The sequence below is a fragment of the Physeter macrocephalus genome, chromosome 2 (assembly GCF_002837175.3).
Source record: "Physeter macrocephalus isolate SW-GA chromosome 2, ASM283717v5, whole genome shotgun sequence".
NCBI lineage: Eukaryota > Metazoa > Chordata > Mammalia > Artiodactyla > Physeteridae > Physeter > Physeter macrocephalus.
The window spans coordinates 23,074,801-23,093,685 of record NC_041215.1 but is presented as its reverse complement, the minus strand read 5'-3'; the positions used below and the strand labels follow the sequence as shown (position 1 = coordinate 23,093,685).

The window sequence follows — 18,885 nt, the reverse complement described above, 5'->3', positions numbered from 1 at the left end:
CCGCAACGGGAGAGGCCGCAACGGTGAGAGGCCCGCGTACCGCAAAAAAAAAAAAAAAAAAAAAAAAAAAAAAAAAAGACTAAAAGGGGGAAAAGAAATGAATAAATATGCATGGACATCAAAGGGCATCAAATATCTCCAGAAGGAAGTACAAGGAGCCTGCGGGGGAGACAGGCTTCAACATCATTCTTGACAATGGCCTAAAGATTCAGAAAAGGAAAAAAAAAAATCCCTTTGGGGTGGTAATGAGGGCCCGGTTAGGATGAGGAGACCCAGGGATACTCCATGGGCATGGGGGAGGCTGCTGAGTTGAGTGGGCCTGGGAAAGAACTCAGCAGGGGGCTGGACCTTGGCGGGGGGCTCGGCGGGGGGCGGGGGGGGTGGTTGCCAGCAACGGCTCATGGACTGGCCCAGGGTCTGGGAGGGTGTTAGGAAGGTGAGGACAGGGACTTGGCAGTGCAGTGGTTAAGACTTCCCGTTTCCACTGCAGGGGACACAGTTTCGATGCCAGGTCAGGGATCCCACATGCTGGGCTGCGAGGCCAAAAAAAGAAGGTGAGGACAGGAAAAATGAGTGAGGCCCAACAATCACAGCAAGGCCCAGGCTGTGTCCTGTAGAGTTAGCACATCTATTCAGCAGCTGGTCATCATGGGCCAGAGCCGCAGACCAAACATCCTGGCCCCCAGAGCCCCCGCCCAAGCACTCTCCCCAGAGGTACCATCTCCCAAGTTGTATCACCTTGATTTTTTCATCTTTATCTACATGAGGTCACACACTGTGCGCTTTCTTGGGTCTTGTAATAGTTCCTCCTCCTTCTTCTTTCTTTTCTTCTTTTTTCCCCTCTTGCTCTTTATACGTTAAAGCAATTGGGTTGTTTGTCCTGTACAATATCCACCAGGCTGGATCTGGGGGTTGCATCCCTGTGGTGTCTCTTATTGTGGTCCTAGTTCCCCATTTTTCTTTTTTTCTTTTTCAAAAAAAAAATAATTAATTAATTAATTAATTAATTTTTGGCCGTGTTGGGTCTCTGTTGCTGTGCGCAGGCTTTCTCTACTTGCGGCGAGCGGGGGCTACTCTTGGTTGCGGTGTGTGTGCTTCTCCCTGCGGTGGCTTCTCTTGTTGTGGAGCACAGGCTATAGGCACGCGGGCTTCAGTAGTTGTGGCACACAGGCTCAGGAGTTGTGGCTTGCGGGCTCTAGAGCACAGGCTCAGTAGTTGCGGCACACGGGCTTAGTTGCTCCACGGCATGTGGGATCTTCCCGGACTAGGGCTCGAACCCATGGCCCCTGCATTGGCAGGCGGATTCTTAGCCACTGCACCACCAGGGAAGTCCTTCCCCCACTTTTCTTGTAGAATGAAGGGTGGATTCTTGATTCTAGAGCAGGTTTAATTCTCTGTTCTTAACCCTCGGGTCAAAAACCAGTTCTGTCATCAAAGCCCCCCCCCCCAACCGTCTCATTGGTCTGTCCCTTCTCCTCCACCTCTATTCTGCTCCTCCCCCCTTCACCTAGTACTCTGCTCTGGACATTTTGGATGCCCCAGGGCCTTTGCACTGACTGCTCCCTCTGCCTGGCATACCCCTCCCACTTTTGCAGGCTGCCAGTTCCCTTTCCAAAGGTCTCCTCTTCCCTAGCCCACAGCGGGGAGGTCCTGTTTGATCACTGCTGGGTCCGGAAAGCACAGCCCCCACCCCAAGGACAGTGGGCATTTGCTAAATGAATAAACTCTAAAAGGCAGAAGGAGATGGGGTTAGCTTTGTTCCATTTTTAGAGAAGAGTAGATTGAGGCACCCAGCCAGGACTCCAGAGGCTGCACTTTACAGAGGACAGGGAGGGGTCCGGTGGAAGGAAAGCCCTGTTGGTGCTGGGTGGGGGTAGCATGGGTCATTTCACCTGTCCAAGCCTCTGAAAAGGACGTCCACTTCCTTCCTCCTTCCTCCTTCCCCAGGCCTCAATTTCGCCATCTGTCCCCCTAGGGCTGGGTGCCGTGCCCACAGCCCCGCCTGGGCGCAGGACAGGCGCGGCCTTCTGCCCCGGTTTTCCCGGGGCTGGGTGCCGCCCCCCTCAGTGTCCCCGTGCGTGCCTCGGGGCTGGGTGTCCCCCGCCTCAGTGTCCCCGTCCTTGCCCCGGGGCTGGGTGTCCCCGGCCCGCAGCTCGGGCCCGGCCGGGACGTGGCCGCGACCCCCACCCGGCGCGTCCAGCCTCCAGGCTCCGCCCCGCCCCGCCTCCGGGCTCCCGTCACTTCCTGCCCGGCCCGGAGAAGGCCCTGCCGGGCGGCGGCAACAACAGCAGCAACGTGCAAGCTATGGTCGCGCTGGAGAACCCGGAGGGCGGCCCGGAGGAGGCGGCGGCGGCGGGGGTCGCCCCGGGCGGGCGGCGGACGCTGTGAGTGCGGCCGGCGGGCGGGCGGGGCGCGCTTCCGGGCTCCGGGGCCCCCTCCTCTTACCCCCTCCCGGGCTGCAGCCCCCGGCCCGCCCCGCCCCCTTTCCTGGGGGGTACCCAACTCGGGTGGAGCGGGGTGGTGGTGGGCTTTGTTGTCAGTGGGTGTTTCCCGGGGAAGCCCCCTCCCCGTACTCCCGGGTCTTTGCCGGGGCGCAGGGGGCACCCCCGTGTCCGCGTGTGCGGACCCCCGGCGCTGAAGTCCCCGAGCTTCGGGGGTCCCGGGCGCCGCGTCGGGTGAGGCGGTGCCGCTGCGCGCGGTGTACCCGGAATCCGCGCTGGTGGTGTTCTGGGTGTTCACCCACTTGCGGCTGTTCCTGTCCCCCAGCCGGGGATTTACCCCCCAGCCAGTCCTGTGTACCCGGCGGGGTTGTGAGCCCCCCACCTCCCGGTGGACGCGCTCTTTGTTTTTCTCCGGGTAAATACCCAAATGAATGGGGGGCTTATAAACCCGGGCCAACACGAGCCTGTGTGTCCTGGGACGTGGACTGGAAGCAGGTGGGCGGCCCCATATGGGTATGCCCGCCTCCCCCAGGTTCGCAGATCTCTTTCTAACCCGAGTGTTGATGCAGAAACCCAGGTGGTCCACCCTGGCTGCTGGGGTTTCATTTCTGCTCCTCCGTGTGCGCTTCCGAGTGGCCCCGGGCAGGCTCTTACCCCTTCGGTGCCTCGGTTTCCCCATCTGTAAAATGAAATAACAGCGGCCCTCTCTTTGAGGGGTTGGGGTCAGTGACCCTGCACTTGGAGGTGCCCAGCAAAGCGGAGTGTCCATTCTTTAATAATTATCTTAAATAGTTGAGTATTGTAGGTGTTTTATTATTTTAAAATAATTTTCTCATTTTGGTATTTTGTGATTGTTTTATTATTATATTTATTATTACTTTATTGTTATTATTACCCAGAAGCTATACTGGTCTCTACAGATGTGGTTATTTACCCTCTTTTAAGGGGCCTTAACCACTCAAAGTGGGTATTTACCTGCCAGGTGGGTCCTTCCAACCTGCCCCCATCCCCCCTCACCTCCATGCCCCGGGGGGGAGGGGGGCTGCTGCCCCTTCTGTGTGCCCACCCCAGCCTGAGTCACCTCCGCTCTGAGCCCTCCTTGGTTTCCTGCTAGAGAAAGTAGGTTCCTCTTTAGCCTGTTCCTGGGGGAGGGGCAGGTGCCAGAGAGGGGGTGTGTTTGCCTAGGGGAGTGGGTGTCAAAGGCCCCATCTCAAAACCCGCAGGGAGAATTGGGGGAGGCAAAGGAACCTGTCCTCCCCAAACCTGACCTGACTTAGCAGCTGTTTCCACCGTCGGCCTGTCCACCCCTGTTGGACGCTGGCCCCTGCCATGGTGCAGACATTTCCCAAGGCCTGCTGGGTCCAGGAAGCCTCACGTGCCCCATCTGGGTGGTCAGTTTCCCCATCTGTAAAGTGGTCTCTTTGGGTGGCTGGGGAAGCAGGTGAACTGGCTCTTGGGTGAGTGTGTAAACAGAAGTTCGGGTATTCATTCAACAAACAGCTATTGAGCACCTGCTGTGGGCCAGGGGCTGGGGACACAGGAGCGGCCGAGAGGGACCTTATCCGTGTGGGTTAGTGAAGGAGGTGAGAATCAGGAGTAAACAAGTATGAGGACCAGCTGGTTTCTGATGCTAACCGGTGAAGCCGGAAACGGGGCTGGTTGCGCTAGTTGGGGGGTGGGGCAGTACCTCCCAGGAGGTAACTTTTGACCTGGGACCAGAAGGAGCGGAGCCAGAGAAAGGGTTCTTCAGGCAGGAGGCTGAGCACATGCAAAGGCCCTGAGGCAGGCTGTTCCCGATCAGCTTGCGATGCAGTAAAAGGGCCCTGTGCCTGGAGCAGGGGCAATGAGGTGGAGAGAGATGGGTGTTGATGTTCTGATGTGGATATATTTTATATAAAGTTTCTGCTGTCCTCCACTCCTCCACCCCTCCTCCCCAGCGTTCGTTACAAATCTGCTGCGCCCTCCGCCTGCCCTCTCTGTGGCTCCAGGCTCTGCAGTCTGCCCCAGGCTCCTGCTGGAATCTGCTGGAATCCGAGAGGGTAGTGAGGCCCCAGGAGGCCTGTGGGACCAGGCACCAGATCTGCAATGCCAGGCCAGGGAGAGGCTGGGCCTTGTCCTGAGGGTGCTGGGGAGCCACAGGTGATGGTGGAGCAGGTCAGGGAGCAGCTGGATCTTAGTCCAGTGGGCTGTGGTCGGAGGGGTCCAGCGAGACCTGAGTTTGAGCCCCTCGGACCACTGTGGCCCCAGAGGGAAGCAGGAGGCTGGATGGTTCAGGGGAGTGGTCCTGTTCAGACGAGGTTCGAATCCTGGTTCTGCCCCGGGTCCCGAGGTGACAGGGAGCCCCGTTTCTTGGAGCCCCACGTCCTGAAGACCTGAGCTCTCTCACTGAGTCCCACCCTGCTCTGAGGTTCCCCGACAGTTCCCCCCGGATGTGGTCCTGTTATCTGCCCCGCCAGGCCACTGTCCTGGCCTCCGTCCAGCTGCAGGGTGGAGACACAGGCCCTGGAGCCACAGCGAGGCCGCAGCTGAATCTGGAGCTTGGGGTGGGGTTGCCTGGGCCTCAGGAAGGTTGCGTCCAGCCTCAGAGTTGTGGGCTCTGTACTGACTTGAGTTGCCCTGCCCTGTCCCAGCTGCCCTCTTTGCAGCTGTGGGGTCTCGGGATAATGACTTTGCTCCTCGGTTTGCAAATCTGTATAACGGGCATCAGAACAATAGTACTTGCCTCCTGGGGTGATGGTGAAGGCGATCGCTTAACCTGGTTCCTCTTGGCTCTGAGTGCCCCCTCCCAGACCAGCAGGGGCTATCGTTATCCCCACTTTGCAGAGAAAGAGCTGAGGCTCCAGGTCACACAGTGAAGCGTCCGTCGTAGCTGGGATTCAAACTCAGGGCTGAGCTTCCAGGCTCTACCCCTGCCTGCGTGTGTCTCCTAGTCTCCTCCTTTTTTTTTTTTTTTTCCTTAGCTGCACTACGCAGCTTGTGGGATCTTCTTTCTCCGACCAGGGATTGAACCCTGGCCCCGGCAGTGAAAACGCCGAATTCTAACCACTGGTTGTGTGTCTCCTATTGATGGGTACTTGTGCCTGCATGAATTTACCCATCAGATAATTTTTCATAGATTTTTGCCTGAAGTGTCATCCATGGAGCCTGCCCCACTCCGACCTCAGACAGGGCTGAGGCTCATCAGCCTATTTGCTTCGTGATCAAGATGTAACAGCCTTTCTGGCCAGGGCAAAAAACTTAAGGCTGGGGACTCTTTACATATGTATAGACTCTTGGTGAGTGTGGACTTCAATCCTAACCTCTTTGAGGCACCTTGTCCCACTGTCCTAGGGCTTCATGGCACTTTCTAGCTCCTCTTTGTGGGGCAGGGGTCATGCTTCTCTGTTTAATTTGTGTCTTGGGAATTTTGAACACTAGGAAAGTTTGGGTGGAATTCTGGACTCTGGGTTCTACTCAGTCTTGGAATCGTGAGATTTTGCTGGAGACCTGATTGGGCAGTTATTTTTTTGAGCATCTGCTGTACGCCAGGCAGGGCTACAGTGGACACCAAACCCTGCCCTCATGGAGATCACGGTGGGTGGTGGGCAGGGTGGTAGAACGTGTGGCCATCAGGAGAACAGAGCAGTGAGGGGCCGGGGTCCCCCTGAGGAGGTTTGAGCAGAGGCCGAAAGGAGATGGGAGTGAGCCATTTGGAGCCTGGGGTATGGGCACCAGGCGGGGGCACAGCTGGTGCAGAGGCCCAGAGGCCGGGCTGCCTGGCGGGTTGGAGCGGAGGTGCAGGGTGAGGAGGAGGGGGAATCCTGGCGCCCTAGACCCTCTTAGGCTCAGAGTCCACCACTGGCTCCCCAGTGTGAGGGTTTCTGAGCCGGGTGGGACCCTCCTCTCAGCCTGTGGTCAGGGGCTGACCAGGGAGGAAGCCCTGCAGCTTCTTGCCCGGAAGTTTCCATTCAGTAGCCCCCCCTCCCTCCCGCGTGGGCCCCTGCCGCCTGGCCCTCGGGTCCCCAGCGGGAGGCCTGCCTGGGCCGCTAATCCGTCTCCAGGATTAGTGCCCGGTGCTCTGTGCTCAGGGTGGTGGGGGGGAGCCACTCTGTCTGCCTCCCCTATCTAGCAAGGGGGCCCCTGGGGCATGAGTCAGGTGGGCCGGGCATCACCTTAGCTCCTGGGGGCCGTTTTCTGGGTTATCTTCTGTTGGAAGCATGGGGTTGGGGGTGAGGGGATGCTCCATCAAATGAAGTCTCGAGAAACTCCCAGAGGAGGGAGACTCTGGGCCTCACCAGCTTGCAGCTCAAACCTGGAAGCCTGGGGGAGTGGGCAGCAGCTTTCTTGGCCTCCCACCCAATGTGTGGCTCCCCTTCTCCGAGCCTCGGTTTACTAACCTGTCCTCAACGGTACCTGCTTTCCGGCTGATGTGACGATGAGACACAATGACATTTTAAGGGCTGCACATGTGATAGGGGGTGAGCTTCCCATTGTGGAGGGAAACCAAGCAGGGGATGACTGTGAGAGAGTGGCGATGGTAGGGTTGTGCCTGGGTGTCCTGGTCTGTCTTGGCCCTGAGGACTGCCCCCCAACACCCGGCCCACAGGCCCCTTCCGGGCTGCCTGCCCGCTCTAGCTGGCTCCCAGGTGAAGAGGCTCTCGGCCTCCAAGCGGAAGCAACACTTCATCAACCAGGCTGTGCGGAACTCAGACCTCGTGCCCAAGGCCAAGGGGCGGAAGAGCCTCCAGCGCCTGGAGAACAGTGAGCAGGGGTCGAGGGGCGCCTCCTGGGGGCTCCTAGGCCTCAGACAGCACTGGTGTGCATGTTCTGTTATCTGAGCCTGGCCCTGAGCTGGACAACAAGAGGGAGCTCTGGGCATTGGAGCTGGGGCTTTAAAGGAGGTGTAGGAGTTCAACAAGCCAAGCCAGGGGGAGGTAGGAGGAGTTCTGGAGGCTGGATGGTTCCTGTGCCTTCTGGGAAAGACAGCTGGAGCGTGGAGGAGGGGAGGCTGGTGAGAGTAAAGGCCCTAAATATAGAGGTGTGGAGGAGGAAACATGGTCCTCTGGACCCCATGGAGCCTGGCGGGGGAGGGGGGGCCCGAGGGGGGGGGTCCTGAATGCAACCCCCAGCCCAGAGACCATCTGTTTCCATCTAGCCCAGTACCTCCTGACCCTGCTGGAGACAGACGGAGGCACACCTGGCCTGGAGGATGGGGACCTGGCGCCCCCTGCAGCACCTAGCATCTTTGCAGAGGCCTGCAGCAACGAGACCTATGTCGAGGTGGGGCCCGTATCCTGCCCTGGGTTTCCCCGCCCACCACCAGGCACTGCCTATGCTGGACCCTGTGCCAGGAGCACCCATCCCCTCCCTGGTCCCTTGATGAATGCCCTGGGTCTCCCTCCAGAGGCCTGAAACCTACCCACCCCAGAACCTTCTAGCACCTGTGCTTCATCTGCTTTTCACACTTGGAATTACTGATGTGATTGGGGGTGTGTTTGGTTCATTTCGATTCCCCGCCCCACACAGGTGGGTCCGCAAGTGCCCCACAAGCTCCTGGCTGGCCCAGTGGTCACATGTGTACCCAAGGAGTATTTCTGTGCACTTGTGGCCCCCCCAATGTGCATTAGCCAAATGGAGAAACTGAGGCTCGGGGGCTTGCAGTCATTAGTCAGGGCCTGCCTGCCTCTCTTCCAGGTCTGGAACGACTTCATGAACCGCTCTGGAGAGGAGCAGGAGCGGGTTCTCCGCTACCTGGAGAATGAGGGCAAGAGCAAGGCGCGGAGGAGGGGGCCTGCCCGCGGGGAAGACCGCCGGAGAGGTGGGCCTGGGTCGGGGGTGGGGGTGTGGGGCAGAGATATGATGGGGGGCCCTGGCCTGGTGTGGGAGGGCTGGGCCAGGGCAGGTGGGAGGAGCCCAGCGTGTGGGTGGGGCAGGGCAGGTGGGAGGAGCCTAGTGTGTGGGCGGGGCCTGCGGCTCACTCCCACCTCTGCCCCACTGCATGGACTCTTGCAGAGGACCCGGCCTACACGCCCCGTGAGTGCTTCCAGCGTATCAGCCGGCGTCTACGAGCCGTTCTCAAGCGGAGCCGTATTCCCATGGTGAGTACCAGGCCCGACCTTGGCCTTGTCTCGTTCCACTTGCCTGGTCTTTTTTTTTTTGTGTGTGTGGTATGCGGGCCTCCCTTTGTTGTAGCCTCTCCCGTTGCGGAGCACAGGCTGCGGACGCGCAGGCTCAGCGGCCATGGCTCACGGGCCCAGCCGCTCCGCGGCATGTGGGATCCTCCCAGACCGGGGCGCGAACTCGGTTCCCCTGCATCGGCAGGCGGACGCGCAACCATTGCGCCACCAGGGAAGCGCTACCTGCTCTTTTTTGAAGGCCCTTTTTCTCAGCTTCGCAATCGGGCAGGGTGAGAGGAGACCAGTAACCCAGTGAAAGTGGTGTGATGGAGCAGACAGGGCAGGATAGAGACTAGTGAGATCCGAGTGCAGGACCCAGGGCTGGGCAAGGGTTCTCCTTGAGGGTGGGAGGGACAGGGGCAATGAAGGTGGGTATTGAAGGATGTGTAGGCGTTCACCAGGCCAAAGACTCAGAGATTCAAAGGTGTGGATGTGTCTGAGTGCCTGGTATCCTTGGAAACGGTTAAATAGCCTCATGTAGTGAATCAGAGGTCACATTTGAACCCAGGGCTTTGGGCTCCAGAGGCTGTCATGAATGTGGGGGGCCTAGACATCTTGGCTAGGGTGCCATAGTCGGCCTGGCCCCTGGGCCTGTCTGTCCTGCAGGAAATGCTGGAGACCTGGGAGGAGCGGCTGCTGAGGTTCTTCTCTGTGTCCCCCCAGGCTGTGTACACGGCCATGCTGGACAACAGGTGACTGGGTGGGTGGGGGTGGGTGCGGTGAGCTCCCCCGGTGTCTGACTCTGGCCACTCAGCATCCATTCCCTGCAGCTTTGAGAGGCTCCTGCTTCACGCCATCTGCCAGTACATGGACCTCATCTCAGCCAGTAAGTGCCTGGAGGCCCCTGGGACCCCAGTTGGCTGATTCAGTCTGGGGAAACCAAGGCTGGGCTTCCCCGGGGTCTGCTTACCCGGTGGCAGGCTTTGGAAGAGGAGGGACAGCGTGAACACAGAGGCGGCAGTGCAATGCTGCCTTAATTCATCAGAAGCGCCTGTACCTCTGGCCCCATGATGGATGATGCTGTGCGCACAGACACCCCTCCATCTGCATCTTCAGGGCTGGGGAGAGAGGGGCCTGTGTGGGGCTGATGAAGCTGGCCTCCACGGACCCCGAGATGAGATGAGGGGACCCCGATGTCTGCAGAGTTCGCATTTAGCTGTAGCCCCCGCTCCACTGTGCCACACATGTGACTTCTGGCAAGTCCCTCCTCCAGGGGCCTGTGTGCCCCTTTTACGATGGGAGTGATCTTGGGACACAGCCTCCCCCCCCGCCATGGAGGGTCCTCGCATACCCTTGCTGGCCCTCGGCATCCCATTGGGTCCTCTCTCTCCACACCCATCTCTCTGCCTCTTGCCTGGAGTTGCTGAGGAGACAGTTTCCATGGCAACCACAGGATGGTTCCTCTCAGGCTGCCTGGGAGGGAGATGCAGCCCCCACACTTGCTTTTGTTCCCACTGACTCGGGATGGAGGGGCTGGACTGGGGGTGCTTCTCTGCGGGTGTGGAGCCGTGGCCTGAACATAGGAGGTGGGGCCTGGCCAGATGGGGAGCAGGGGAGAGGGAGTCGCCGGGCCAGAGGCTGGGAGGTGGGCCCAGCTTGGGTTGTGTATGGCTATGGTTCAGGTTTTGGGGTGACGGGAGGTAGGTGGGGCCTGGGCCACCGGGGGCCTAGGTGATTCCCTCTGAGGGCAGGGATGGAGGTGGGAGACCAAGGGTCAGGGCGGGACCCTCGTTCAGTCCCCTTGGCCTCGGGCCAGTGTGTCTCGGTGGTGCGTGCATCTCTGTGCCCGTAGGACACGGGATAAGTAACGGGAGAGGAAGGAACAGCTCGAGCTGCTCTCAGCGCCTGGCCTGGGACCTGGGGGGTCGGGGCAGCCCAGCTCGTGGGGACCTGGGGCAGGACAGGCCGAGGGCTGGGCTCCTGTGTGCCACAACACTCGCCTTCCTCCCTGTCTTTCCTGTCCCCCGGCAGGTGATGACCTGGAGGGCAAGCGGCAGATGAAGGTCAGCAATCGGCACTTGGACTTCCTGCCGCCGGGGCTGCTCCTGTCCGCGTACCTGGAGCAGCGCAGCTGATGGCGGCCCTGCCCCTGGCCCCGCCTCCCCAGTGCCAAGACCTCCCGTAACATCGCTAAAATATCTTTATTATTTTTAGAATTTTCCCTTGGAAACGTGCTCTTCCCTTTGGGGTGGCTCCTGCACCGCACCCCTTCCCCGCCCAGCTTTCCGGGTTAAAGCTGGCGGCTGGGCTACCCCGCGCGAGCACAATCCGCCCTACTCCCGCCCCGAGGCTTAGACTCGGGAGGAGACACCCGGCCTGGTCACTTCCCTGTCCCTTCCCGGGTCAGCGTTTTTGGCCCCGTGTGACGCTTAAGCGAGGAGGGAGAGGCTGGGTTTTTATCATTTTTAATGAATTTGGCGTGATTTATTGTCGATTTTTAAATTTCCCTTTTGAGAAGAAAAACCAAAAACTCGCCCCAAGTGATAAATTGGGGGGCTTCATTCCAGTCCCTGCTTGACCCTCTCCCAGTTTTTGGCTTGGGTGGAGGGTCTCTGGGGCCCTGCCCCTCGCCTTGGGAGCATTACGTTTTGTGTGTGTGTGTGTGTGCGCGTGTGCATGTGTGTGCCCCGCAACCCAGGATGGAAGCTGCGTCTTAAAGGCTGGTGTCACCCTCTTTTTGGAATGTGTGTTGCCCTCCCTGCTCCCCTTTGGTGGCTGTTAGGGCCCCGTCTGCTCTACACACCCCGCTCCCTTCATACTGAGGATTTGGGACTTCCAGCCAGAAGCCTCCACCCTCAGACTGTCCTGTTCCTCTCTCCATGTCCCCTTGCCCCTGCCCCCAGCCTGGCTCTGGGGTGTCCTCGTGCTGGTCACCCTGGCCTGGCACAGGAAGCAGGGCTGGAGACTGCACCCCTGCCCTGCACCCCCGTGTGCGTGGCTCGTTGTGCTTTGGGAAAAGTGGAGCGTTCAATAAATTTCTGGTGCTCTGGTCGCTGCTGTGGGGTTTTCTTCTGGGGTAGGGCTGGGCGCACGAAGGGCACTCACGTTGCCCTTGTGTCCTGGTCATTGAGGGATGCAGGCCTCAGGGGATGAAGCTTGGTTCTGAGTGACACCCCCCGTGGAGGCAGGTGTGTGGGGAGACTGCTAGGAGTGGCCCGGCCCTTGGCTCTGCTGCCCTGGCTGGTCCCCTCCCAGGTGCCCAGGCTCAAACCCCAGCTCTGCCACCTTCCAGCTGTGTGACCTCCAAAAAGGTCACTTGTGGGACTTCCCTGGCGGTGGTCCAGTGGTTCAGACTCTGCATTTCCACTGCAGGGCTGCGGGTTCAATCCCTGGTTGGGGAAACAAGATCTCACGTGCCCCGTGGCATGGCCAAAAAAAAAAAAAGTCACTTGTGTGAGCTTCCTGGGTGGCTGAACAAAATACACCCCACTGCAGCTTAAAACCACAGGAGTTTATTGTCGCCTGGTTCTGGAGGCCAGAAATGCAAGATCAAGGTGTGGCAGGGCCATACTCCCTCTAGAGGCTCTAGGGGGGTGTCCTCCCTGCCTCTTCCAGCTTCTAGGGGCTCCGGCCTCCCCTGGCTTGTGGCTGCATCCCTCCAGCCTGTCTCCATCTGCACGTGGCCTCCTTCCCGTGTCTTCCTTCTGTGTGTGTCTGGGAACGGCTGTGCATCCTGCAGGATTCCCCCAGCCTGGATCATCTGCTGTTCTCTTGTGATCGCGCTGAGAGAAGTTCCTTTCTCACCCGGCCACATCAGGGGTCCCTGCTGCCCACAGGGCTCCTCACTACTGACCTCACCCCTGATCTCCTCCACCTCCCTGAAGGCAGAGTATCTATGTTGATTACTGGAAATTCTACAGGGGAGATTTGTCTCTATTCCCCTGTGTTTTGGTTATTTAACCATTTATATCAGTACAGACGCCTGGGCATTTACTTTCTAGTTTGGGTTAAAATCCAATATTCCTTAATTTTATTCCTCAGGTCGTTCCAGATTCGGCTGCTGGGAGCCCTTTCAGTGGCTCCTGTGTGTCACTGAGGCACTCCCATAGTTGCGGGGTTTTATTTATTTATTTGAACACCCTCCTTACTTTCTGCCGCTACAAGATGCACAGGGCTCCTCTGCATATTCCTGCTTCGTCCTAGACCCAGCCATTTCGCCAAGGAGCCTGGTTCTTTTCCCTGGGGCACCGTTTTAGAAACCAAGATCTGGGCGCTGGGTGTGCTGTCTTCCATTTTAACAGGCATTTAAAAAGTTCTACACATAGATGCGAAATAATGGAAATCCCAAGGTCTCGTACGGAGGACACGAGATACTTGAGTAACCCGCTTGGAGGCTCGCACCTGTGAAGGGGGCCGAATTTCCGGCGCCCAGAGGACCGGCTGGGGCTCCGGGCGCGGGTGTCGGGTCTCTGGGGAAGTCCACAGCCTGCCTCCAGAACTGTTCACGCGAACTCCGTCCTGTCCTGGTCCCTGGCTGGTGCGTGGGTTTTTTTTCCTCCACCCCGCTACTCCAGGCGGGCCCCCCGACAGCCCGGCCCCCCGACCTTTGCCCGGACGGTGCCTGCCGCCCGGTGCACCCTTCCCTGCAATCCTAGGAGGTGTTTCTGGAAAAGACCTTTCAAACTGGGGAGACTCCGACGGCAATAGAACCAAATTTTGGAGAAGGAATTACGGATGTGGGTTGAGTCCAGAGAGACCTTCAATGCGTTAAGTCGCCTCGTTTAGAGAGCCCAGTTATAACACCGCGGATACCAGGGCAAAATATGGAACGCTTCACGAATTTGCGTGTCATCCTTGCGCAGGGGCCATGCTAATCTTCTCTGTATCGTTCCAATTTTAGTATATGTGCTGCCGAAGCGAGCACAATCTAACGGTTGATCCTAGAGCTATTTAGAGGGCAAAAGATACACTCCTTTTCACTAAGGGCGAACTCCATTAAAAACCGGCTCAGCAATTCTCCCCTTTTTTTATGATATTAGTGCAACAATACTTAACCAAGTGGGGTCATTCACTAAAATTGAGAAAGTGTTTTTTGTTCCACCAAACATGACTCAGGTGGCTGCTGGGAATCCATTGTCGCATGCAAATTACAGCGGAAGAGGGGCGGAGCCGGAGCGCTGCCGTCCCAGAAGTCTCCGGGAAGTGGCTGCGCTGCGCGGGTGAATCTTTGCGCCTGGGAAGATGGCGGCGGCGGAGCCGGGGCATTAGGGCGCGTGCAGGCTGCGGCCACCCTCTCGGCTGCGCGCACAAGCCGGCCCGGTGAGTGCGGGACTGGGGGCTCGGGCAGTCGGCCGGCCTCGCGCCGCGGCAGCGGGGAGCGCCGGCCGGGGAAGGCGGTAACTAGCTGGCCCGGGGCGGGGCCTGTGGGGTCAGAGGGCGGGCCTGGAGAGCAAAGGGTGCTGGGTACGCGGCCTGAGTGCGCTGGGCGGGGTCTGGGGGTCGCGGCGGAAACTTGGGGGAACCTGTGGCGCCCGAGGCGTCGGGGCATCCGGAGCAGAGGGAAATCAGAGCGGGGCCTGGAACGATCGGGGGCGGGGCCTAAGGTTATACCTCCCCGGGGAGGGCCTGAGGTGCGTTGGGGTGGGCTTGGGGGCGCGACCTGGAGGGCCAGGTGTATGGAGGCGAGGCCTTGGGGTTGTTTGGGAGACCCTGGGATGAAAACAGAGTTTGGGTCGGGCCTGGGGACACAAGGGGCAAATTGGGAGTGGGGTGTGGAAAGCAAATACTGTAGGGGGCGGGGCCGGAGGGCTTTGGGGGCAGAGCTTAAAGACTGTTGAAGGGGCTGTGGGCGGGGCCTCGGTGTTGCCGGCCAGGGCTTGAAGAAGCCTGGGGCCTGGGGGTCGTGATTGAGGAAGACAGGGCCAGTCGTACTCCCAGTCTCACTGCGCTTTGGTAAAGGTGAAAAGAAATAACCTTAATCGATGCCTGGCGCATGGAGAGCGCTGAGGAAACGTTTACCGTTCCCGTTGTTAGTTACCTGTGGAAGCCCGGCACCAAGCTGCTGCCCGGCCCCCTCCCTGCCTCTGTCAAAGGCAGCCCCACCGGTGCTCTTGGGTGTCCGTGGACTCCTCCTTAAGGATAGACCCGGGTCCTACCCTACCGCTCCTCACAGCTTGCACTGTCCCCAGCTTTGTTCACCTGGACCAGTACAGTCACCCCCACCCTGTCCCCCAGCCTCGCCCTCCAGACAGCCAGAGTGGCCTGTGAAACATAAACAGGCCTCAGCCCTCCTGGGGCTGCCACCTCCCTCAGGGTGAAACCCCCCAGGCCCTGCACGACCTGTCGCGTCCCCTCCCCACCCTTACTTTGCCCCACTCCCTCACTCACCCTTTTCCTGCCCCGCAGGGCCCCATGCCACTCCTTGGGCGCCCAGGCTCAGTCCAGCCTCTGGTCCTTTGCACTGGCTGTTCCCTCCCCCCGGCATGCTCTTCCTTCAGGCTGCTTGCGTCTATCCCTCACACCTCCACCGGGGAGGCCTCCCTGGCCACGCATGAGTAAAATGCAGCTCCCCCGCCACATGCGGGGCAGGGGTTGAGTCCGCGTTGTCCCCCGCGGTAACCCAGCGTCCAGCGCTGCCCTTGGGGTCGTGCAGGTGCTGCGTGAGCATCGATGACAAGCCAGTTCTCCCTGCTGCAGGAGCTGGTGACTGTCCTCCGTGTGTGACCTTGGCAGGTGGGCACAATGGACCTGGCTTACATCTGCGAGTGGGAGAAATGGCCCAAGAGCACCCACTGCCCGTCGGTGCCCCTGGCCTGCACCTGGTCCTGCCGAAACCTAATCGCCTTCACCACGGACCTGCGGAGTGACGACCAAGGTGCGCCAGCTGCCCCCTGCTCCCCACCCCCCGGCTCCCACAGGGTCTCCTCCTCCGAATGAGGGGTGGTGAGGGGCGCAGAGGGCCTGGAGCCGGGGGCGCTGGGATCACCCCGTGGGATGGCCGGGGCCAGGTGTCGGTGGCCCCGTGCAGCTTGCTGAGGCTCCTGCCTGAGTTTTCCAGACCAAATGTGTCACCACCTGGCTTTGAGGTGCACTCTGCCAGCCGGGCCTGTGTTGTCTCTGCCGCTGAGTGACGTGCACTCGGGAAAGGGAATTAGAAAAACACAGAAACTTAGGGTGAGCGAGAGAACCAGCCGTTAGTTTCCACGGAGAGATGCCCACTGTTAGCATTTGGGGTTCGTTTTCTTCCGGTGCCGTTTTCTATGTCTCCTTTGCCCCGCCGGAGGCAGGGTCCCGGGCCGCTCCACCTCTACTCGGGCTGCCAGCGTGTCAGCAGCGGCTCCAGAGTCCCCGTGGCCTGGGTTTTGCTTCTTCCTCCCCGATGCCCCCGGGGCCGTCGGGCACCCGGCTGTTGTTGCCGTGTTGACTGCGCCGTCCTTCACAGACCTGACCCGCATGATCCACATCCTGGACACGGAGCACCCCTGGGACGTGCACTCCGTCTGCTCGGAGCACAGCGAAGCCATCACCTGCCTCGAGTGGGACCAGTCAGGTGAGGGCAGCTCCCCTTGGCCCTGAATCCCAAGGCCACCTGCGCTTTCTTGTCCTGGTCCTGGCCCCGATGTCCAGAGCTGGGACTCTAACCCTTGACCTGTGGGTTTGCGGGCCCTGCTCTGCCCACTCCTGCTTTCCAGAGTCCTTTCCGGACTCGCCTGTGCCCCTCCCTGCTCTACTGCCCCCAGGCCGGCCTCTCCCACCCCAGCCCCTGACGGACAGTGGGGAGGTGTTTGTGACGGGTTTGCCCCCCCCCCCCCCCCCCCCCCCCCCCCCCCCCCCCCCCCCCCCCCCCCGGCGGCCTCTGCCCACTCCTGCTTTCCAGAGTCCTTTCCGGACTCGCCTGTGCCCCTCCCTGCTCTACTGCCCCCAGGCCGGCCTCTCCCACCCCAGCCCCTGACGGACAGTGGGGAGGTGTTTGTGACGGGTTTGCCCCCCCCCCCCCCCGCCCCCGTCCTGCCCCGCCCCGCCCAGGCTCGAGGCTGCTGTCGGCTGATGCCGATGGGCAAATCAAGTGCTGGAGCATGGCCGACCACCTGGCCAACAGCTGGGAGAGCCCCGTGGGCAGCCTGGTGGAGGGGGACCCCATCGTGGCCTTGTCGTGGCTGCACAACGGTGTGAAGCTGGCCCTGCATGTGGAAAAGGTGGGTGTCCCGCCTGGGGGCGCGGCTCCTCCTCTTGTGTCACCAGCACCCTTTTGGTCCATCTCACGCGGGCCCAGCTCACACCTGCCGTGCAGGGTCAGCACCCGTGTGGCCAGCAGCGCCCGTGTGACTGGCGTGGTGAGATCCCAGAATTCCTGCCTGTGCCCCACGGCTCAGCCCAGCGTCCCCTCGAGAGGGGAGCCGCCTGGGTCCAGGGCGCTGAACTGAGACCGCGATGCCACACCTCACCCGTCGTTCTTCTCACCATCAAGTGGGGCTACCGCTGGCCGTGGTGAGGGTTCAGCGCAAGAAGGCTTGAGGGGGCTCGGTGGGGCCGCCGGGGCGCACGAGGCTTGCTCTGCCGGCTGCTCCCCGGAGCCAGGAGCCCCTCCTGGGTTGGTGCTGTGGGAAGTGACTTTTCTCCCATCCCTTCCCGGTGTCTGCTCCCTGTGCCCGGAGCAGGGCCTGGGGACCGTTACTGTCAGCACCTGGCAGCAGTGCGTGCGACGCGGCTCCAGGCCGCCGGGAGCTGGGGCAGGGCCAGGGCCTGCGTGCTGCCTTCCCTTTGTCTGGTCTCTTTTTTAATGTAACAGCTCTATTGAGATACAAGTTGCTTTCACTCATCTGAAATATACAGACTGGTGGTTTACTTAGTATCTTCACAGACTAGTACAACCATCGCCACAGTCAATTTCAGACCATTCCTTTTTTTTTTTTAATATTCTTTCTTTATTTCCTTTATTTATCTGTTTATGGCTGTGTTAGGTCTTCATTGCTGTGCGCAGGCTTTCTCTAGTTGTGGTGAGCAGGGGGCTACTCTTCGTTGCGGTGTGCGGGCTTCTCATTGCGGTGGCTTCTCTTGTCACGGAGCACGAGCTCTAGGCGCGCAAGCTTCGGTAGTTGTGGCACGTGACCTCAGTAGCTGTGGCTTGCGGGCTCTAGAGCGCAGGCTCAGTAGTTGTGGCGCATGGGCTTAGTTGCTCCGCGGCATGTGGGATCTTCCCGGCCCAGGGCTCGAACCCGTGTCCCCGGCATTAGCAGGCGGATTCTTAACCGCTGTGCCATCAGGGAAGCCGCAGACCATTCTTTTCAACTCAAAGGAAGTCTGTCTCCATTAACCTCACTCCCCTTCCCTACCCCAGTCCCTGGCAACCATGAACCCACTGTCTGTCCCTGTGGACTTGCCTGTTCTGGATGTTTCCCATCAATGGAATCACACACTGTGTGTCCTCCTGTGTCTCACTTCTCTCATTAGCCTCGTGTTCTCAAGGTCCGTCCACATTGTTGCGAGCATCAGGGCTACTGTTTTTCTTACCCCCAGATATCTTTGTTTTTAAATTATAAAAGACGTACGTGCTCGTTTAAAACGCTTGGGCATGCACATGGCTCTTGCCCCTGATGTTGAGGTCAGGCGTCTATTCCCTCTCCCCTTGGTAGGAATTCTAACTGCACGGCTTGCTGCCTAGTCTTCTGGACCTTTTTCTCTGTGGGACGTTTCTTTTTCAAACTGCCAGCGTCTCTCCTCGGGGGTCATCCGGGGGCTTTTGCTTCTTTCTTTCCAACACTGCCGGCACCTGCACGTCTGGAAGACTCTTTTGGAGCCGTGGTCAGCCCTGCCCTCCCTGGACGCCTGGCCCCGTGGGTCTGCTCCCCAGACAGAGAGGGCATGTACTCTCCCACTGCCTAGAGAGCCCAGCTTAGTCTCCGGCTCGTGCTGTTTCAGTGACAGACGTGTTGCACGGATTGCAAGGAACCTGGCGCGCAGGCTGCCCCCGGGTGCCCCCGGGTGGAGCGCTGGGAAAGGCACAGCCGGGGACAGAAACCAGGGCCGGGGCAGGGGTTGGCTGGGGGCCCGAGGGCCCTTCCGAGGGGAGTGGAAACGTTCCTGCCCAGGATCGAGCGGTTTCCACAATGGGGTGGTTGTCAACTTGAACCGAAAACCGAGAAGAGGTGAATTTTGCTCTGTGTTAATTGTAACTTAAACCCGGTTTGGAAAGGTAAAATAGCAGTGACAGCTGTTTGAATGCTTTACCTCCGGGGTCTGTAAACTGCAGCCTGCTCGCTCGCCCACCTTGTAAACAGCGTCACTGGCAGCTGCTTCTCTTTGCTGCAGACGCAGGGAAAGAGCTGAGTGGTTGCAGCAGACCACTTGGG

The 18,885-nt window shown here is 59.7% G+C and overlaps 2 protein-coding genes and 1 non-coding gene across 7 annotated transcripts; 2 read left to right on the top strand and 1 right to left on the bottom strand.

Moving 5' to 3' along the window:
* The first annotated feature begins 2,236 nt into the window (after positions 1 to 2,236).
* R3HDM4 (R3H domain containing 4) lies at positions 2,237 to 11,586 on the top strand. 3 transcript variants are annotated; one of them, XM_024134017.2, is made up of 8 exons: positions 2,237 to 2,384; positions 7,027 to 7,181; positions 7,576 to 7,700; positions 8,115 to 8,238; positions 8,433 to 8,518; positions 9,203 to 9,288; positions 9,367 to 9,422; positions 10,568 to 11,586. In XM_024134017.2, the coding sequence occupies exons 1-8, from the start codon at positions 2,305 to 2,307 to the stop codon at positions 10,669 to 10,671; spliced, it is 816 nt and encodes a 271-aa protein (XP_023989785.1). In that variant the 5' UTR covers positions 2,237 to 2,304; the 3' UTR covers positions 10,672 to 11,586. The 3 variants fall into 3 exon arrangements, with proteins under 3 accessions (XP_023989785.1, XP_023989784.1, XP_028356764.1); XM_024134016.3 differs by having other exon boundaries at positions 7,555 to 7,700; XM_028500963.2 differs by lacking the exon at positions 9,367 to 9,422 and having other exon boundaries at positions 7,555 to 7,700.
* Positions 11,587 to 13,353: 1,767 nt separating this feature from the next.
* LOC112067679 (U6 spliceosomal RNA) lies at positions 13,354 to 13,460 on the bottom strand. Its single transcript, XR_002893413.1, has one exon. It is a non-coding gene; the product is annotated as a U6 spliceosomal RNA (small nuclear RNA).
* A 256-nt stretch (positions 13,461 to 13,716) lies between these two features.
* LOC114487161 (mediator of RNA polymerase II transcription subunit 16) lies at positions 13,717 to 17,675 on the top strand. 3 transcript variants are annotated; one of them, XM_028495908.2, is made up of 5 exons: positions 13,717 to 13,855; positions 15,269 to 15,410; positions 15,978 to 16,085; positions 16,562 to 16,731; positions 16,827 to 17,675. In XM_028495908.2, exons 2-5 carry the CDS (start codon positions 15,278 to 15,280, stop codon positions 17,025 to 17,027), a joined length of 612 nt encoding a protein of 203 aa, XP_028351709.1. In that variant the 5' UTR covers positions 13,717 to 13,855; positions 15,269 to 15,277; the 3' UTR covers positions 17,028 to 17,675. The 3 variants fall into 3 exon arrangements, with proteins under 3 accessions (XP_028351709.1, XP_028351703.1, XP_028351708.1); XM_028495902.2 differs by having other exon boundaries at positions 15,233 to 15,410; positions 16,827 to 17,674; XM_028495907.2 differs by lacking the exon at positions 13,717 to 13,855 and adding an exon at positions 14,043 to 14,139 and having other exon boundaries at positions 15,233 to 15,410; positions 16,827 to 17,674.
* The last annotated feature ends 1,210 nt before the right edge of the window (positions 17,676 to 18,885 follow it).